This window comes from Felis catus, chromosome F2 (genome assembly GCF_018350175.1).
Source record: "Felis catus isolate Fca126 chromosome F2, F.catus_Fca126_mat1.0, whole genome shotgun sequence".
NCBI classification, from domain to species: domain Eukaryota; kingdom Metazoa; phylum Chordata; class Mammalia; order Carnivora; family Felidae; genus Felis; species Felis catus.
This window is the reverse complement of record NC_058385.1, coordinates 82,023,061-82,043,332: the sequence shown is the minus strand read 5'-3', so window position 1 is coordinate 82,043,332 and position 20,272 is coordinate 82,023,061. Positions and strand designations below refer to the sequence as shown.

General features: G+C 55.0%; 1 protein-coding gene across 1 annotated transcript; it reads left to right on the top strand.

Annotated features, from left to right (window-relative positions):
* The first annotated feature begins 18,318 nt into the window (after positions 1-18,318).
* LOC102899673 (lymphocyte antigen 6H-like) lies at positions 18,319-19,907 on the top strand. The gene is made up of 4 exons (XM_006943431.5): positions 18,319-18,438; positions 18,590-18,646; positions 18,866-18,985; positions 19,281-19,907. Exons 2-4 carry the CDS (start codon positions 18,595-18,597, stop codon positions 19,535-19,537), a joined length of 429 nt encoding a protein of 142 aa, XP_006943493.1. The 5' UTR covers positions 18,319-18,438; positions 18,590-18,594; the 3' UTR covers positions 19,538-19,907.
* Positions 19,908-20,272: the final 365 nt, after the last annotated feature.

Below are 20,272 nucleotides of genomic sequence, written 5' to 3'. Positions count from 1 at the left end.
TCTGAAGAGACGGGCCAGATTTGGAAGCTGCGCGCGCTAGACTCACCAGCAGAGCAGAAGACACAGTGAGCGGGCAGAGCCGGGTCTCTCGCGCTCACCCTGCCAGAAGGATCTCGGCCAGAGGCTGGGGTGGGGGGCCTGCCTGGGGAAAGGGAGAAACGGGAGGTTATGGGAGTCTTTCTCCAAGTGCAGCCCAGCCCCGACCAAGCTCCACTTGTGATGGAGTTTATGCGATTAGTACTTGGCGCTCACGGACCCGGGAAGGAGGGAGTGCGCATGTATGTGGCCTCCAGCGTTCTAATCTATACAATGCGCAGCGTGCAATAAAAAGTTCTTGGATCTCCGAGAGGCAGGGGATGTTACCAGTTAGAATAGCGGGAAAGCCATCCACACCCCGACAGATGGTCCACGTGATGGAGTTAGCGGAAAAGGACTTTAACAAGGACAACTGTGTTCAATAAAATCGAGGAAAAGTTGAACAGAAGAGATTTACAGACTGGGAGTTTTGACGGAGAGCAAGACTCCATAAAACAAATCAAGCGGATATTCTGTATTAGGATTCTCCGGATAGGGGCACCTGGGTGTCTCAGTGAGTTAAGTGTCTGACTCTTGATTTCAGCTCACGTCAAGATCTCACGGTTTGTGAAGTCACGTCCCGCACGGGGCTCTGCGCTGACAGTGTGAGCCTGCTTGGGATTCTCTCTCTCTCCCTCTTTCTCTGCCCCTCCCACTCTCTCTCTCTCTCTCTCTCTCTCTCTCTCTCTGTCTCTTTCTCAAAATAAATAAACTTTAAAAAAGAAGGATTCCCCAAAGAAACAGAACCAATAGAATGTTTATATATACAAAACAAGACTTATTTGAAGGAAGTGGCTTGCATAGTCACGGAGGTTGGCATGTCCAGAGTCTTCAGGGTGGTCTGGCAGACTGGGGACCAGGAAGAGCCAATGTTGCAAGTTGAGTCTGAAGGCTGTTTGCTGCAGGATTGCCTCTCGCTCGGGGGAAGTTAGTCTTTTATGCGATTCAGATCTTCAACTGATTGGGAGAGGCCCACCCACGTTTCGGAGAGCAATCTGCTTTATTGGAATGTCACCAACTGAAAGGTCAATCTTATCTATGAACACCCTCCCAGAAACATCCAGAATAGTGTTGGGCTACATATCAGGGTGCCGGAAGCCAAGCTATCCAAGGAGCCTGGCAGGGCCCGGGCGGTGGACGGATCGGGGCTGCGTGGCGGCCCGCCAGAAGGGAAGCTTCTTGTCCTTCTGCTTTTATGTAATTTGGCCTTAGCGTTGGTCGGGGCAGCCCCCCGACCAATGAAAGTGCCTGGGGATTTGTCGGTTGGGGTTGCCCACGACAGGCCCCCCGGGAGAAGAACCACTGGGGAAAGACATAAGATTCCGCAGGGAAGTCAGGCGGCCCTGCATCCAGCCCTTGCCACCCCCTAGAAAGACTCCTCTACCCAAAGGAAGGATGGGCCCATATATTTCCCAGCCGAGGAGGGGGACGAATGGGTTCGAAATCCCCACTCCGGCAACAAAGGAATGTACCTATGGATACAAGTTGCTCCAACCCCTAGGCCCGCTTGGCCCCCAGGAGGCATTCCAGATGATAACCGGACCTGGGGGGTTAAGGTACAGAATGGCTCATTAGTTCCCAGGTAAACATTGTCTCTCTGGGAGCGCATAAGGCGTGGGTTTCCAGGGCCCTCCTGGCTCCCTCCCGGCACCCAGACCAAAGCGAACGCTTTTGTTCCTTGTGCCGCAAATGGTTCAAAGGAACCATTAAGAAGTCACGTCCCTGTAAACGTTCCACTTGAGGTGTTGAGAGCTGGATGACCTTGAAAGGGCAGGACGGAACTTACAAGAAAATAACTATGTTGTTCCTTAATGGGTGATTACACAAAAGAACATTTTTAGAATTAGGTAATGCCGAGAAACATAGATAATGCACGCCACAAGAAAATTGCTAACAACTATGATGCCACGCTTGCCACAATAAAGCGGCCAGTCGAACCCACTGCCGTTGTCCGTGTCCATTTGTTATTTTCGCCGACGCCGTTCATCCTTCGGGAACCCCCGGACCTGCTGGGGCGGGACCTCGGCATCAGGGTACTGTGGCCCAGCAAAAGTGACACATAAAACTAACCAGTATATTCTGGAGTTGAAAAATAAAGCATCTGATGTTAAGAACTCATTTGGGTGAATTCAAGAGCAGAAGACAGTAGGAAAGTAGGGAGGGGCAGGACAACACTCATAGCCCAAGTGATGCTTGGCGAGAACAAAGCAGTAGAAAGAACAGGTCAGAGCTGCGGGTCCATGAGGCACAGCCAAATGGTCCACCTTCACAAGACTGGAGCAGCGGGGGGAAGGGTGATGGACAGCAGGTAAAGAGACACATGAAAAGACAAGTTTTCACAACTGATGAAGGATAACGCACGGATTCATCAATCCCAGAAAACCCCAAGCAGAGTAAGTGGGAACAATATCACCGCAGCTCGTCTGACCCGCTCGTCAAGCCGACGGCACTGCTGTTGTTCACAAGGAAAGAGAAACACTATCGACAATTAGGATCTAAAGCGGACTCCTTACAACGAGTGTGAAGACTGGAAGAAAATGGAACTGCATCTTTAAAGTGATGAATGACAAAATCTGGTGACCCTGACTTCCTTTTTCTTTCCTTAATGTTTATTTATTTTGAAAGAGAGAGAGAGAGAGAGGCACAGAGAGAGGGAGACACCGAATTCGAAGCAGGCTCCAGGCTCTGAGCTGTCATCACAGAGACCGATGCGGGGCTCGAACTCGTGAGACCTGTGATATCATGACCTGAACCGAAGTCGGGAGCTTAACCGACTGAGTCACCCACACGCCCCTGGCGCCCCTGACCTCTGGACAAGTAAAGATAGTATTGAGATACAGAAAACAAAAGGGTTTCATACACAAGGTGACACATTCATTGCCAGGGGACTCAGACTACAAAGAATAAGGAAGGAAGTTCTCCGAGATAAATAAAATGCCCACACGTGGGAAGAGGAAGCTTTAGGAAGGTCAGAGAAGCAGAACTGATGGCTATTTGGACAAATAGAAGAGAGTCTTTCTGGTGTGAAACAGCAACGACAGCAACAATGGCCGAGTTTATAACGTGTTTATAACATGTCTGCAGGATAAGACGGTGGGAGCACATGGAATGGTATAGACAAAGTGGTCTCGTCCTGAACTCCTCGAGTGGGGTGGCCACGCTAAGCCAAGGTCGGTCACGGCAGGGCAAGGATGTGTACTGTCACCTCCAAGGTAACCCCTGAAGAATCATAAGAAATTTGTCGCTAGAAGAGAAAATGAAATATGGAAAACATTTCTTAAGCCCCAAAGAATGCAGGAAACAGAAAAGAAATGCTTGGGAAAAAGAAAAGAGTGTAGTTCTCACACCAAGTGCGAGCGCGCTGACCACCCTCGTGTATAGGCGAAAACGTTCAGACAGACCAGATAGAAGAGAATAAACTGTTTACAACTCTCATGTTATTTTACTTGGTATTTTATTTATTTATTTATTTATTTAAAAAGATTTTATTTTTAAGTATCAAGAGTCACATGCTCCACAGGCTGAACCAGCCAGGTGCCCCAACAACTCTCATTTTAAAAATATGGAGGGGCGCCTGGGTGGCTCAGTCGGATAAGCAGCCGACTTCGGCTCAGGTCATGATCTCGCGGTCCGTGAGTTTGAGCCCCGCGTCGGGCTCTGTGCTGACAGCTCAGAGCCTGGAGCCTGTTTCAGATTCTGTGTCTCCCTCTCTCTCTGACCCTCCCCCGTTCATGCTCTGTCTCTCTCTGTCTCAAAAATAAATAAATGTTAAAAAAAATTTAAAAAATAAATAAAAAATAAAAATAAAAATAAAAATATGGATATGGTGGGGGGGGGCACCTGGGTGGCTCAGTGGGTTCAGCACCCGAGTTTGGCTTAGGTCATGATCTTGTGGTTTGAGCCCTGCATCGGGCTCTGTGCTGAAAGGCTAGGAGCCTGGAGTCTGCTTCGGATTCTGTGCCTCCCTCTCTCTCCGCTCCTCCTCTGCTCACGCTCTCTCTTTCTCAAAAATAAATAAACGTTAAAAAAAACCCTAAAAAATAAGGATACAGAACAGCAGAAAGACAAAGAATGCACATGGATGGGCCACGATGAGAGTCACCCAGGAGATTTGCTGCCGTGCCAATGCCACAGAAAGTACACTGGCAGTCGAGCATTGTGACTGACATGAAAGAGAGACTTCATAGTGATAAAGCGTCAACACAGCACAGAGACACATCAGTCCCACGTGTGCACACGTCTAACACCAGCTTCAGGATGTTTAAGGGAAAGACAGCAGGTTGAAAGTTGAGGCAAGTCCGCAATCACGTTTAGATATTTTATATAAAATTTTAAATAAGTAATAGAACAAGTGGACAAAACCCAATTAGAATACACGAATCTGTAAAAAAAAAAAAAATGTGGAAAATTAACAGACCTATGTAGAACATGATACCAAGCATCAGCATCCACATTTCTTTAGATTTTTACTTAAAAACTGACCAAAACTGTCATGTGCTCAACCATGCCATTAATCTAGAAAAATAAGTGAAAATTATTAAAAATATATAAAAATAAATAAAACGTATTGGAAAGGAAGAAATGCAAACCAGAATGGCTAATGTTGCAGGCACTGAAGATTCCCGGTGTTGTTGAGAACGAGGGACAACTGGGGCTCATGCTTCGCTGGTACAACGATGGCACTTTGAGACACGTTTGGCATCACCCATTAAAGTTAGAGACACACATACCCTGGAACCCATAGTTCCACTCCCGGTGTGTGCCAAAGAGAAGTAAGTCCAGTGAGATAAATGCCCAGGACGTTCGGAGCTGTATTTTCCAAGAGACTCAGACCTATGAACAACCTGAATGTCCACTGACAACAGAACAGGTGAATAAGTGTCATCATAGTCACAAAATAGAACACTACATGGTCTTGAAAAGCATTATTTACTGCTACACTTATCAGCACAATAACCTCACAAACATAATGCTGAATTTAAAAAGCCAGGACAGGCAAAATTCGTGTGCTTGCAATTGCAGATCCCGTGGTAGGTGGGTGGGTTTCTTCAAGGCCAGCACAGTGGGGCAGACTGGGAAGGGCTCACCTGATTACATCAGGCCCACCAAGGCTGTCTCCTTTGGGATTATCATAGAGTCGACCCATCTGGACCTTTCATGCACCCGTCCAGTCCCTTCACTTTTCCTGTATTCTGTGGAAACAAGTTCCCGGTTTCACACTCACACGGAGGGGCTTGCACGGAGTCACAGGTGTGAGCACAGAGGCCATCTTAGAATTCTACCCACTGGATTTCATCTCTAATGCCTGGGGGAAGGATGGAATTTGTAATGGGACAACCAGGCAGGTGTTTGGTGTAAGAAATAAGCCCACGGACCCAATCAAAGGAGGGACGTGGAGATTCGGAGCACAGTGAAGGGAAGCTTTAATGAACGTTCTTGCAGGAGCAGTGTCTGATGGACAGGCACACTCAGGGCAGTTACAGCAGACAATTTATCTCCTAGCGGGCAAGCCCCTCCCCTGGTTCCTCATTGGCTGAGCACTACAGAGGTAAGTCGCTTCCCTGATTCCTCCTTGGCTGGATACTGCAGAGGTTACAGCCTGTCCCGAAACCCGCCTATGCCCATGGAAGTAAGCAGTAGTCTGATTGGAACAAATGTACCTTGCCTGAGATGACCAGAGACTTTCAGTCCCTCCTCCCGTTATTCTATGGCAAAAGCTCATCGCCAAGTCCGGGAAGCTAAACCGTGAAACTAAGCCCGCTAAACCGAGAGGGGAGGAAGAACCAGGAAGTGAAGTGTCTAAAGGTTTGGGACTCCATTGTGTGGGGGGGCGGGGGGAGGTTGTACATATTTCCAGCCGGTTGTAAACCTCCTGTTAACTGGACAGCCCAGCTTTTATTATCTCTGAAAACGAATCATCTCCCTTACGCCTCACATTTGCGAAATGGCAGAATTAGATCTATTGCGTCGTAGGAGTAAACTCCAAGTGGGTCCTAGATGTAAATGTGAAATCGTGTGTGGACGCAGGCCTGGGATGAAGGAAGGAACTTCTCATGAGTCAAAATCCACCCACAGAGCACATCGATGAAACCGGTAGCCTTAAATTAAAAATAAAATCTTTTGAAAGCCAAAATTGTCCGTAAACAAAATCGGAAGCCACCGACAGACACGCGGAGAGACCGAATCTGCCACATGCCGACCGCGGAAGGGCCAACACTCAGAAGGGCCCCGAGAGCCTTTAAAATGGATGAGCCGAGTGTGGAGTGGGGGCTCCCGGGCCTGCTCCCCCACAGGGACTGACTGGCAAAACACCGTCAGAGCCAACTTTCTTGGAGTCTGAAAGACAGCCAAAGGTTTCGGGCAAGCAAGCACAAGCTTAATTAAGAAAGAGGCGTCTGGTGGGGGAGCGCTGCGCGCTCTCTCCTCCCTGCCCGACCCCGGCCCCCCAGGAGTCTGAGGAGTCTGTCTTGAGGAGGCACCTCACTTCCCGTGCTTGCTGTGGGCTCCTGGTGCCAGGAGGCCCAGAGCCCAAATTGTTCTCAAAGAACTATGGTTGTCTGTTTTCATCTACCGACTGGCTCCCCCCAAAAGCATGAAGGGGTTGCCTTTATTTCGGCTAACTCAGGACCCTTTGGGCAAAGCAAGGAAGGGCCTGGGTCTCCAGGGGGTCCTGCGGGCTCGTACTCAGGGCGTGAGCACCCCTCCTGTCACCAGGGGCAAAGGGCCCACCGCTTGGGGTGCAGCAGCCCAAGTCTCTTGGTTTGAGCGAACAGTTTATTACTTGCAGAAAGCAAGGAGACGGGGAGATAGTTCTCCACGCAGGGTCTCCTTCTGGGGCTGGTGCAGGAAGCTTTCGTTCCATGGCTGGGGGCGGGGGCAGGGGGTTCCGTACAAGTAACTTACACCCAGGCCGTTCCCCGGGTCCTTGTTCAAAACCATGGTGGGAAACCTCACCCACAGGAGATGTTGATACTATAGCGAGCAGAGGGCACCCGCCGTCCCCTGTCCCAGGATTCTGTCTGTGGCACAATAGGGTAACTTCCTTCCGCAAAGTGGGTGAGACCGTACGGCTGCCCTCAAGGTGGGGCTTCAGTCTGTGCAATGTAATCACAGACATCGGCCACCCCCACCGCCTTTAGGTCTCAGGTCCTGCCTGCTGTCAAAGGGAAGGGGCCACAAGAGGGTGCGAGCAGCAGGGGGCAGGACCCTGGCCCCTCAGAGTCCCACTGTCGGCCCCGGGGCACTGTTACTTACTGGGTAGGAATGGAGGACAGCCTGAGTCCAGGCCAGGCTGACAACACTAGGCCAAGCTCAGACCTCTGCTTCCAGAACCCCAGAGGGCGAGGCCCTGGGTCAGCTACTTGAGTGTGGCCCCCCCTGGAACCCAGGCCGGCTGGGGAAGGCCGGCACCCCTACCTGCCATGTCACTGTCTTTGCGGGGCCCAGCTCTGCTCTACTCCCCCAGAGACCCTTCGAGGAGGGGTCAGTTTATCTTCTGCTTGGGGAGGGGATGAAAGGCTGCCAGGCTGAGTCCCTCCCCCACGGTGAGAGTTCAGCAAAGCCACCGACTCAGCCAAACTCCCGGCAGGAAACAGATGCTGCATCCAGATCAGAAGAATAGGAAGAGACTGGCCTGAGGTGCTGGGGCGGGGCAGGACCTAGCGAAGCCACGTGGTGTCCCCTCCAGGGCTGGCTGCAGGGATGTCCACTGTCTACTGCCCAGGCTGGAAAGCTGGCAGAGGGAGGGGATGGGGGAGCTGCTCAGGAGAGGTGACAGGAGCGTCCCAGGAAAGCCTGCAGGAGGGAGCCCATGGGGTCAACACCCAACGTCAACCTTCTCTTGGTCTCTGTTGGGTTCCTGATGGTCACCCCCAACCTTATAGCCCCTCGTGGCTGTGGAGGACGAGTGGGCCGAGGTCAGGTGGTATCGGCTGTCACCCACATCCTGCCCTCCTCCCCACCCCCCTGCCTGCCGCCACCCCCCAGCCCATCTCCTCTCTGTGCCTTCCCCGCCCCCCACACCCCGAATCAATTTCTTAGGCCTTTTCCTTAGAGGCTCCGATGTTTCCACTGCACCTTCTCACACCGAAGGCAGATAAAGGGACTCCAGAAAAACCGAACCAGGAGATACTCTGGGACCCCAAGTGAGGAGAGAGTGTCCTCGCATGTCACAGAGTGCCTCCCTGGGGACGTTAGGCACGCTCTTTCCATGTGAGACATCTCCACAGGCTGGAGCACAGCACAGTGGCCCCCGCACGGCTGGCCTGCTGGCATGGCCCCTCAGGCCACCCATCCTGCGTGGGCTGCAGGGGGACTGGCTGGGGCAGTCAGGTCTCAGCAGGCCTGAGCGCTGGCCACAGCTGCCCTGTCATTCCCGGGTCTTGTTTTGTCCCCATCTGCAGCTCTGCTCTCCCCGCTTATCAGGAGATGTCCTCGGTCCCACCTGGGCCCACCGGCCAGCAGGCTGGGGGACCTCGAAAATCAACCATAAGAGAGCAGAGCGGGTCTAGTGCAGGCAGATGTCAAGGACGGGGTGTGGGGGAGGAGGTGCAGTGCCCCGCCGGCCTGGACCACGGGCACCCCTGGAGGAGCACAGTGGGAGGAAGCCAGAGGACAGGCAGGATCCCCTCCACCTCCCAGGCCAGCAGGTGCAGACCCAGCAGCCAGGGAGGGGCAGCCCAGGGGGCAGGGGCCAGGCACACCCATGCACTCCCCAGAGAGACCCCCTCTGTGGGTAGATGCAGGAAACCCGGGGTCAGAAGACAAAGCTGAATTTGGCTACCCAGAAACAGGGTGGGGAGGGGCATCCCCAGGCACCTGGGCGCTGAGATTGGGGAGCCTGGGCTCCTGGCCAGAGCGGAGCCTGGCCCGACAGCCCTCGCAGGGCTCCTCGCTGCAGCCTGCCTGGACAGATGCCAGGGCCCAGGAGAGTCTGGGGCAGGGCCACCCAGCAAGGTTCCTTTCCCCAGCCCCGCCCCTCCCCACCCTACCTACCTTCCCCCAGCCTGCAGGAAATAGAAACTCAAAGCCCCAGGCTCCTCCTCCCATCCCCTCTGCACCTCACCCAGCCCCACCCTGCCTCCCTCTGCTCCCACACTCAGCCTGCCCCCCACCAACCTCCCATCTCCCCAGGCAGGGGCAGCAGGAACCAGGGGGGGCCACCATTCTCTGACCCCAGCCCTACAGGGACTTGGCCTTCGACCCAGAGCAGAAGGAGTGCTGGGCCTGAGGGCTGTCCACTCAGGAGGGCAAGTGGCTCCAATACCCAGCCTCAGTCCCCACTTCTGGAAACGGTATGCCCATGGTGATCTGTGAGTGCAGGTGCAGGCAGGGTGATTCAGATTAATGTCACCTGCAGAACAGTAGGTGCCAGAGAGGGAAGCTTAAGTTACTTTTACCAGGAACACAGATAGGGAGCACAGATAGCCCACCACTGCCTCTGCCTGGTGCTCTGATAAGAGAAAAACCTCTCTAAAGGCCTGAGATATAAGGGATGCCACTTTACACAAAAACAGACACAGACCAATGGAACAGAATAGAGAACCCAGAAATGGACCCACAAACATATGGCCAACTAATCTTTGACAAAGCAGGAAAGATTACATCCAGTGGAATAAAGACAGTCTCTTCAGCAAGTGGTGCTTGAAAACTGGACAGTGACGCGCGAAGAATGAACCTGGACCACTTCCTTACACCAGACACAAAAATAAACTCAACATGGATGAAAGACCTCAATGTGAGACAGGAAGCCATCAAAATCCTTGAGGGGAAAGCAGGCAAAAACCTCTTTGATCTTGGCCGCAGCAACTTCTTACTCAACACGCCTCCGGAGGCAAGGGAAACAAAAGCAGAAATGAACTACTGGGACCTCTTCAAAATAAAAACCTTCTGCACAGCGAAGGAAACAATCAGCAAAACTAAAAGTCAACCGACAGAATGGGAGAAGAGATTTGCAAACGACATATCAGATAAAGGGTTAGTAGCCAAAATCTATAAAGAACTTCTCAAACTCAACACCCGAAAAACAAATGATCCAGTGAAAAAATGGGCAGAAGACATGAATAGACACTTCTCCAAAGAAGACATCCAGATGGCCAACAGGCACATGAAAAAAATGCTCAACGTCACTCATCATCAGGGAAATACAAAGCAAAACCACACTGAGATACCACCTCACACCTGTCAGAATGGCTAACGTTAACAACTCAGGCAACAACAGATGTTGGCGAGGATGCGAAGAAAGAGGAACCCTTGTGCGCTGCTGGTGGGAATGCAAACTGGTGCAGCCACTCTGGAAACCAGTGTTAAAAATAGAACTATTCTACAACTCAGCAATTGCACTATTAGGTATCTATCCAAGGGATACAGGTATGCTGTTTCGAAGGGGCAAATGCACCCCAATGTTTACAGCAGCGCTATAACCAAAATACCTAATAACGAATACCAAAAGTATGGAAAGAGCCCAAATGTTCATTAACTGATGAATGGATAAAGAAGATGTGGTTTATATATACAATGGAATACTACTTGGCCATGAACAAGAATGAAATCCTGCCATTTGCGACAATGTGGATGGAACTGGAAGGCATTATGTTGAGTGAAATAAGTCAGGCAGAGAAAGACAGATAAATGTTTTCACTCATATGTGGATCCTGAGAAACTTAACAGAAGACCATGGGGGAGGGGAAGGGCAAAAAGTTTCAAACAGAGAGGGAGGGAGGCAAACCATAAGAAACTCTTGAGAGCAAACTGATGGTTGAAGCGGGGGGCGGGTGGGCAGGGAAAGTGGGTGATGGGCATCGAGGAGGGCGCTTGTTGGGATGAGCACCGGGCGTCCTATGGAAGCGATGAATCACGGGCCTCTACTCCCGAAGCCGAGAGCCCACTGTGCGTTAGCCAACTTGACAATGAACTCTATCTCAATAAAATAATAGGGGGACGCCACTTTAGATTTCTTTCTAAATCAGTGTGACCGTGCGTGAACTTTGTCTAAACCAAAAGCCAGGTTTATGGCACCTACGCTGTGAATGAGTAGTCTACAGGAAAACCGTCTTGTCCCTAACGTGTGCGCCAATCCCACACTCTGTGCTCCTTGACACGGAACTTGTGCTTCCTGCCCAGATGCTAATGTATCATGTTGAGCTCCTACAAGACGTAAAAACGAGCGTAACCCTGTAACAACCATTCATTCTCCGGGGCGCTTTCTTCCCTGTGAACAGCATGCTCCTGGACCAGCTCTCCTAACTTGGGCTGGAATAACACTGTCAGACATTCCGAAAGGTTGGTTCAGTTTGTGTCCAGAGGCTCCCAGTGTTTTCCAGGTCAAGTATGATTTCCTGGCCCTGGCTTTGGAAGCCCGTAGTCCTCACTGCCTGCCAGAGCCGATACCCTCCCAAGGTGGCCCACCCACCTCAGCCACTGCCTGGCCTCCCCTCCCCCCTCCCCGACCTGGCAGTGCCCCCCCCCCCAGGAAGGGGCTCAATCACCAAGGCTAGTGAAAGGCCCCAAGCTGAGCTAGAAATGGGGGGCAGGGCTCAGAAAAGTAACCCTCACAGTCTCCTCCCGAGGCTGGCCCAGCTGGTGGAGCCTGCGCCGCCTCTAGACATCAAGGTCATGAGTTTGAGCCCCACGTTGGGTATAGAGGTTACGTGAAAATAAAAATGTTAAAAAGCCAAAGTGAACCTCAGAGGGAACGGAGCCGCAGGGTGTCACCTCCTAAGACACAGACACATTGTGTGCACACAGGTCCCGCCCTACTGAGCAGGGCGCGCACACATCCCACCGGTAGGGGGAAGGACCTCTGGCTTAATTTAGTGGCTACAGGCTATAGAACATTCCATTGTTTGCGCAAAAACAATCAGAATTTCCTCAGCAAGGGCCCAGTCTTTCTTCACCGAGTTTATCGAGTTTATCGGTTGTTCACAAGGAAATCCTGTGGGTATTGCCCTCAGAGCCCTAGAGATAGACCTCTGTTCCGGCTGGCGGCCCCCTCAGACACTGGCCTGCACTCCTTCCCCCCTCCTCCCCCCCCCCCCCGCTGCTGTTTCTGGAACTTTCTATGCACGCTGCGCACTAACCGCTCGCTCCCTTTTCCGTCTTTGCTCAAAAATCCCCTTCTCCACCTTGAAGTTGCAAAATTACATGTAAAATTGCACACAAACCCCTCCCTCCCCCCCACGCTCCAGAGCACCTCTGGGGCTGGGCACAGGGAGTTACCCGTGAGCCACTCCCGACTTGCTGCCTTCCAGGTCTCTTTACGGCACAGAAGTGTCCTTTTCCCCCGATGTGCCCCCAGTTGCTGGCACACTGCTCGTTAACAACAGGTGCTAAGTGGACACGGGCATGTGATGGGGCCTGGTAGGGGTTACCTGCCTGAGCTAAGGTCCCTGGATCGCGTTACTGGGGCTGTGGGGAGGGGGGCCTTCCCACTTCCTCCTTCACACCCTTCCTTCCTTTTCTTCCTTTATACCGGGCTTGAAACAGCTCTCTCTCTCTCCCGGTGCATTTTAATTGTCCCAGTCTCAGCAGAGCCCACCCGAGGACCGGGGGTCGCCAGAAGGCCGGGTCGGTGCCCCCTTCTCTCCAGCCCCCTGTTCCGCCGTCCCCTGACCCCAGCCGCCAGCAGCTGGCCTGCGCCGCGTTTGGGGAGACACCGTGGTGGGCGGATGGGGGCGTGGGCGTGAGCAGCCCCCGGGGGGGGGGGGGTGAGGGCCCCTGCTTCTGCTCCCCCACCAATGTGAGCAGGCGGCTGCAGGCTGGCAGGTGCAGGGGCTCCCCCTCTCAGCTCTCCCGTTGCCCGGGGCTGTCGGGCCTAAGGAGGAGGGAGGGACCCCAGGGCATCCAGTTCGCCATTCTTGCTCCGTCAGTGAAGCTGTAAGCTCTTATCCCTCAGTCACCGGGACAGTCCACCGGCCCCTACGGCCCCATTCTCTGCCTCGATGGCCCCAGATGGCGGGCGGTGGGGGGGTGGTGGTTGCTCAGCAGGTGGAAACTCCCCGCAGCCTCAGCCTGAGGACAGGCATCCGATGGGGGGGCGCGCATGGGTGGGGGAGGGGCGCCGCAACAAAGGACCGACACCGCAGGTGGCTTCCAACACTGGAATTGTCCTCTGTGGCACTGCTGGACACTGGGAATCCGAAACCCACGTGTAGGCTGGGCTGGGCCCCCTCTGAAGACAGCGGGGCAGACCCACGCCTCACCTCCCCTGCCGCCCTCCGCGGTCCTTGGCTGCTGGCTGCATCTCTCCAGTCTCTGTCCCTGTGGTCACTTGGCTCTCCTCTCCCTGCACGCCTGTCTCCTTACAAGAACACTAGTCACATAGGACTTAGGGCCCACCCTGCGGCGGGTGGGGTTCGTCTTCGCCAATTCTGTCTGCAACGACCCTACGGCAAAGTTAGGTCAAATTCACGGGCGGGTAGGACTTGGACAGATTGTTTGGGGAACACAGTCCAACCCAGAAGAGGGGAGATGGAGACTGGCCACCTGCAGCGGGACAGAGTGAATAGACTGAACATTGTGGGCGGCGGAGCCTGTGGGAAAGGCGGCCCGGAATGAGCTCCCCCCCACCCCGCCCCGTGTTGGATCACATGCAGACACTGGTTTGAACTCGCGGTTCCGATGGGCCCCGGGCACGGACGTGCCACAAGTGTCCAGGTGAAAGACAGCGCTGGCCTGTGTTTCCTGGCTCTGTGCACTCACAGCGGCGCCCAGCAGGGACAAGCGTGTCTACAGTTTGACCCCGGAACCGCTCTCTGCCAAGAAGAAGCAGGGCTCCTGGGAGAAGAGCTGCTCCAGGGCTGGTTCCAGAACAGAGCAAGAGGAGCTGGGAACGTTTCAGATTCCAGAAAGCCGGGATGCCCCCCTGCAGGACGGGGACACGGCAGGACAGAGAGACCAGCTCTAAGGCTCGGAGCACCACATCTGGGGTAATCTGAGCATCACACTGCACAGAGACAGAGTCGGATCTCAGCCTACTGCACGGGGTGGACGCCCCCAAGTCCACGCTCGCCTGGTAAGCGGGGTGAACAGAGCCCCAGAGACCAGGAGGAGGGAGCTCGTCGGAGGCTCCTTCAGCTCCTGGGCAGACAGCAGTTCTGAGCGCCAGCCCTCTCTCCGCGCTGTGTCTGCTCAAGGCCCTGGCTGGGAAATGGTGGAAAAGCGTCCACCGCGAGGCTTGGGGGGCTCCTCGAGGTGGTGGGGCACATGCTGGGTGCTGAGAACTTACCTCCCACCTCACTCCTCGTCCACACTGCCTCCTGGATGCGGCGAGGCGTGGCCATCTGAACCTTTCGGGTGCATCCTTCCAAACCCAGCCCTCTTCTCTCCTCCCACGTCTCCACACCCTGGACATGGCCCAAATGTCCCCTGGCACGGCCAATTGCTCCTGGCTGGGACATGCTAACGTCAGGATTCCTGTCCCCTAAGGGCCGCAAAGAGAAAAGGTGAGTCCACGGTCCAGCAAGGGCTTTCTGGGGCCAAGTGGGGGCCTGTGAAGTCGCCTGAGTCACTTGCTCAGGGGCATGTTTTCCGGCCGGATTATGATGGACTGGACTCGTTATTGATGACAGAGCGGGGCTCTAGTCATATCCAGCCGGCTTATTTTCAGCTACCATCTGACCAAGACTCCACCCTCAACCAAATTCTGTCAGGATCTTTTGAGCCCTCTTCTTGACAAGGCCTGCACCTTGCCCCCATCCTCTCTTTGGCCTGAACCGCCCCCATTTAGCAAAGAATCCTGCTAAGTGGGTTTATTTATGTATTAAAAAATTTTTTTTGATGTTTATTTATTTTTGAGAGAGAGAGAGAGAGAAAGAGAGAGAGAGAGAGAGACAGCATGAGCGGGGGAGGGGCAGAGAGAGAGGGAGACACAGAATCCGAAGCAGGCTCCAGGCTCTGAGTTGTCAGCACAGAGCCCGACGCGGGGCTCCAACTCACGAACCACGAGATTATGAGCTGAGCCGAAGTCGGACGCTCAGTGACTGAGCCCCGCGGGTGCTCCGCTAAGGGAGTTTGGTGAGGCTCCTGCCGCACTCGATTGTGGCAGATCCCTTATCTCCACCCGTGACCGTGACTCACCATAAGCCCTTCTGCGGCAGGAGCCAGAGCCTCCTGGCCTGGACTCCTCTCCGAGATGCCCCAGGCCCTCCCCTCTCTCTCCGCTCAGGGAGCTGGGCTCACTCCCTCCCCCCTCCCGCAGTCATCCCAGCTCCTACTGCCGCACGTTGAGCGTCTCGAATAAAATCTTGCTACCACTGGAGAAAGTGTCAGCGTGATTCTTCTTTAAGAGCCCGGCGCCGTCCCTCCGAAGGATCAGATGCATCATCAGGTGCCCCCTGCCCGCCCCAGGTGCACATCTTTGAAGCCTTGTGTCCGCCCCCTGGGCCGGTGCTCTGGGTGCCAGTCGAGAAGTGTGGCGGGGACAGCTGTTTGTGTGCGTGGTCTTCCGTGAACATTCATCTCTGGCTGTTGGTTTGCCAACCGGCCCAGGTACATAGAGGGCAGGGAGAGCGGAAGAAAGAAGCAGGCCGGGTTGGTAGGTAGCAGGTTTGTAAGCAGAGGGAACTTACACACCAGGCTTGTCTTGGGAGCCACAAGACCCCTAGATCTTGGGCGGGGCCCGGCTGCCGCACCTTCCCAGTTTATGTAAAGGCCATAACTGGTCCAGACCGTCTCAATGCCAGGTTCCTCTGTCAAGGGCGTGTCCTTGGAACAGCAGCCGCCGCGGGAGTGGCTGGCAGAGCGCCCGTTCCAAGGACAGGGCCAGCCCTCACGTCCTCTCGATGACCTCCTCCAATGCTGGCATTCGACGTGTGTCCAAATGTCTTCTTCTTATGAGGCATCAGTCACATCGGATTAGGGCTCACCCATAGGACCTCATGTACCCTTAATGACTTAGTGACTTCTTGAAGGGCCCCGTCTCCAGACAGTCACACGATGAGGTGCAGCGGTCCCCTTGTCTGCGGTCTCGCTCTGCCCAGTCGCCACCACCCGCGGTCTCCGTCACCCGTGTGGCTCGCGGGCGGATGGTCCTCCCCTCGCCTCGCTCCCTCGGGCCACGTGGCCACTCCATCATCTCACCCGCTCACGAGAGGAAGGGCCGGGGCAGGCAGGATGCTTTAGAGAGAGCACAGGTTCTTGCGACTTCCACGACGGTATACTTCTCGTCGCTGCCTTTTCTTCTCACTTAGGGGCCCAATCTCTTCCTGTGCCCGGTTGTAAATCAAACTTTCTCATAGGTATGTACACACAGGAAGAAACGTCGTGCATACAAGGGTTAGTACTATCCGTGTTGAGGCATCCCTGGGGGTCTTGGAGCTGGCGTCTGTGGACAAGGGGCTCCTGTACTGAAGGCTAAGGTATCGAGTGGGGCGAGCAGGGTGGGAGGGACACCACCACAGGGCCTGTCACAGTACAGTCCCCCCCCCCCCCCCCCGGTTCAGAACACGGGAGCTTGACCCTGGAGTCTAACTTGATGGAAGTTCAGTCCCTTGCTTTTCAGGATGCTCTTTCTTGGCAGAGGCCCTGCTGGAACTTTCCTTTGTTGAACGCCCCTCCCCGCCCCCGGTTTCTGCACACTTCTACACTTGCCACGACGGGGCTAGCTGTCCACTTCCTCCCTGTTGGCAAGTTTTTCTAAGATAATTGGACCTTCGGTGACCTCCTGAAGAAATGGAAGATCTCCCCAAATTAGTTTCTGCAAGACCTGTCTGTCCCCGTGCCTCCTTTCACCACCACCAGCCTCCCGCCAGCGTCCGAGAGTCCTGCTTCGCCTCCTCCGGCCTCCTCTCCACCTCCCTTCCGCTCCACACTCAGCCTCTTCGGTTGCTCCAACTTGAGGCCACCTGCCACCCCCAGGGGCCCTCAGGGACGCAGGGACCCCGACAACGACCACTGAGGCCGAGAGGCTAATCGGAAACAGTTTTATCCGCCCAGAGGAGCTTTGGAGACACCGGAGGGCTGCTTGGCGACCCCTCAGCACCTCGACCAAAGTGTAGTCCGCAGCCCCCGTGAGAGACCACACATCGGGGCAGGAGAGAACCTCGAGGGGTGTTCCACAATCACCGATGGGTGACCTCACACGGGCTCCTCTGCAGAAACGCAGTTCAGAGAAAACTAGAAAGTGGGGCGAAGGTAAGAACCAACTCTTATATAAACCAGGGAGTTTTCTGTTATTCTGTTTATGCCTCACCTGCTAATATTTTGGAATAAAGCTATACCGCATCTATCTGTGTCTTCCGGGATGTTTCTGTGTCCACTGTGCCGTGTATATATGATCTTCTCCTGCCTCTGGATAAGACTATCGAAATAATTTATAAACTCTTGTAGAGAGGATTGCTCTAATTTGCTTAGAGGTCAGTGAGTGCTCACATAGACAAAATATCCCTAAAACTCTTATGAATTTTAGAAACCAACCAAATGCTGTTCAAGTTTATGTGATTTGGGTAAATCTTGGGTAAATAAGATCGGATATCGTTGGTTTAGGAAACACAGCTATGTCTCCTGAGTTCGCATCACTAAGTAGAACATAAGCATACGTTTTGATTTTATTCTATCTGAGTTTGCCAGTCAAATAAGCTAATGTTACGTCTACTGGATGTTTAAGATCATGTGAATTTAGGGGTGCCTGGGTGGCTCAGTTGGCTGCGCGTCCAACCTCGGCTCGGGTCAGGATCTCGGGGTTCGTGAGTTCGAGCCCCACATCGGGCTTACTGCTGTCAGCCTGTCAGCACAGAGCCTGCTTCGGACCCTCTGTCCCCGCTCTCTCTGGCCCTCCCCTGCTCTTCCCAAGATAAATTAATAAATATTTTTTAAAAGATTATATAAATGATAAGTTCAACCGAAGAATCAATGTACAAGGTGAAGAGGCCATAAAGATGAGCTGCTCGACACCCATTACTACATGGAAGTCAGGTGCAGCAGGAAAAAGAAAAACAATGTATTGAAACGTTCACAATTTTTTCTTTTTGCTTTTGTGATTTTGGGGGGTACTTTTTTGGGGATGATGCATGCAGGACAGGACAGGCTTGTGGGATGGGGGGGTGGGGAGGACTGGGGGAGGAAGGGAGACAGACGACCTCTGAAGGTGGAGCCAGAAACGGGGCAGGGGGGAGGGAAGGGCGCCCAGCTTCCTTCTGGAATTTCCCCAAAGTCACTGCTTGTCAGCTAGATGACACCCCCTCTTGGTCTGGGACTCAGGGTCCTGCCTGGGGTCCGACAGCTAGAACTCCCGGAAGAGGTGGAGACAGGAGAGCCCGCCCCGGCTTCCTCTGGGTGGGGCACCAACAGATTGGAGAACAAGTTCTTTGGCCACCAGGGAAGAGGCTCCAGATGCCCGCTCACCCGAAGGGAGCCTGACGTTAGTAGGTGAGTGAAGCGGGAAGGAGCCCCGTCTGTATCCCCGTCTGAATCCCTGCGGAGGCACGGGAGGGGTCATCCAGGGAGGGCCAGGGTCTTGGGAGGTAGGAGGCTGAGCCTGGGGTGCCCCCAGGGTCCCACCCACACGTGTTGTTTCCAGGAGCCATGAGAGGCCTCCAGCTGGTTTTGCTGGTTTTCCTGCTGTGCTGGGAGCGTGGTGAGCATCAGGGCACCGGAGGGGTCTGCGCCGGGAGGTGGGGGGTGGCGGGGGGGACCGTGGGTGGCACCCCCCCCCCACCCCGCCGCCACCACGAGAGGCTGTGTGGTTTTGTGCATGTGAGGGGTCTGTCCTCCAGGACACGGTCCCGGCCCCCCCACAATGGTTCTGGCCTCAGGGGCTCTAAACCCAGCCTTCCCGCCCTCCCCACCGGCCTAGTCCTCAGCCTGCAGTGTTACAGCTGTTTGGAACTGGAGACCACGAGCCAGTGCCAACCCATCCAATGTCCCATGTCCGGCGTCTGCTTCAACAGTGACATGACCGTGACCTTGGGCAGTGGTGAGTCTCCAGCACCCAGAGGATGCGGCGGGCGGTTCAGGGAGCTCTGCCCTGAGGCCTCCCATTCTCTCGGATGGGCGCAGGTTATGGCAGGGGACCTCCTCCAGCCTCCCTCAGTGTCCCCATCTGCCAGCTGAGGGGTGGCCTCCCCCAGGCTTTCCGGGGGAGCGTGTGGGGGCCTGGTGGGACCGGATGGGACTCCGGGGGCAGAGGAGGGCCTCGTGCCCCCAGGGGATGAGTGACCCGGGCCACCTGAGGGGGCTCGCCTGCCACACTCCTCCCTCCTTGCACCCAGGAAAGAAGGTAAAGTCCCAGCACAAGGGCTGCGCCCCCTCCTGCGAGGTGGCCACGAAGATTATGACGCAGGTCTCACAGATGACCAGCCCTGAGAGCCTGAGCCAGGGGGTCCTGACTAAGTTCGAAGTGCAGGAGGTGACGTGCTGTGAAAAGGACCTCTGTAACGGGGTGGCCCGGATGGCGCGCAGCTCCTGGGCCCTGGCGGGAGGGCTCCTGCTTAGCCTAGGACCCGCCTTCCTCCGGGCCCTGCCGTGAGCACCCCGCAGGCCGGCCGGCGTGCCGGAGTTCCTGCAGCCTGCGCGTTAAGCAAGCTCGCGGCCTCGCACACGCACGCGTACATATGCACCCACACACACATATTTGCACCCTGCACGCTCGCCCACACACAGGCTTTCCTGCCTGCCCACCTGGCCAGCCCCGGCGTCAGGCGCCCAGGGCCCTGCCGCACCAACAAGTCTGTCCCGTTTTGCAAACACCATGGATTGACCACCGACCCAAGATGCAGAGGCCGCTAAGCCCCGGCTGGACGGGGGCCCCCAGGAAAGCGGAGCCCACAGCGCAGCCCGGGGCCCGCTAATGGTGTGCCAGCCAAGACCGAAAGAGAATAAACGCTTTCCACACCCCAGCGTTCTTTGCTTGCTTCGCCCCGCCGGGGCAGGGTGGGTGGCTCACACTCGGCTTCCGCTTGGTTTTGCCTCAGCCAGGCAAGCGCCCGTGGCCCAGGGGCTATGACCTGGGGTCAGCCCTGCACCGCTGGGTGGTGGCTTCCTCTCCTCCCCATGAAGCGTCCAGTGCATCCTCCCTGACCCCAACGCCCCCAGCTCCGCCGGGGGCCTACCCGGGACTTCCCAGGGAGGCATCTTCCCAGGGCCTCTGGTGGCCGCTGTGCGGGGGGAATCCTCAGCAGAGGCAGGGGGTGGTGGTGGAAGAGGGGGCCTGGGCTGGTTCCTTCCCTCCTTCACACCTTCTCAACCCACACACCCTGACCCT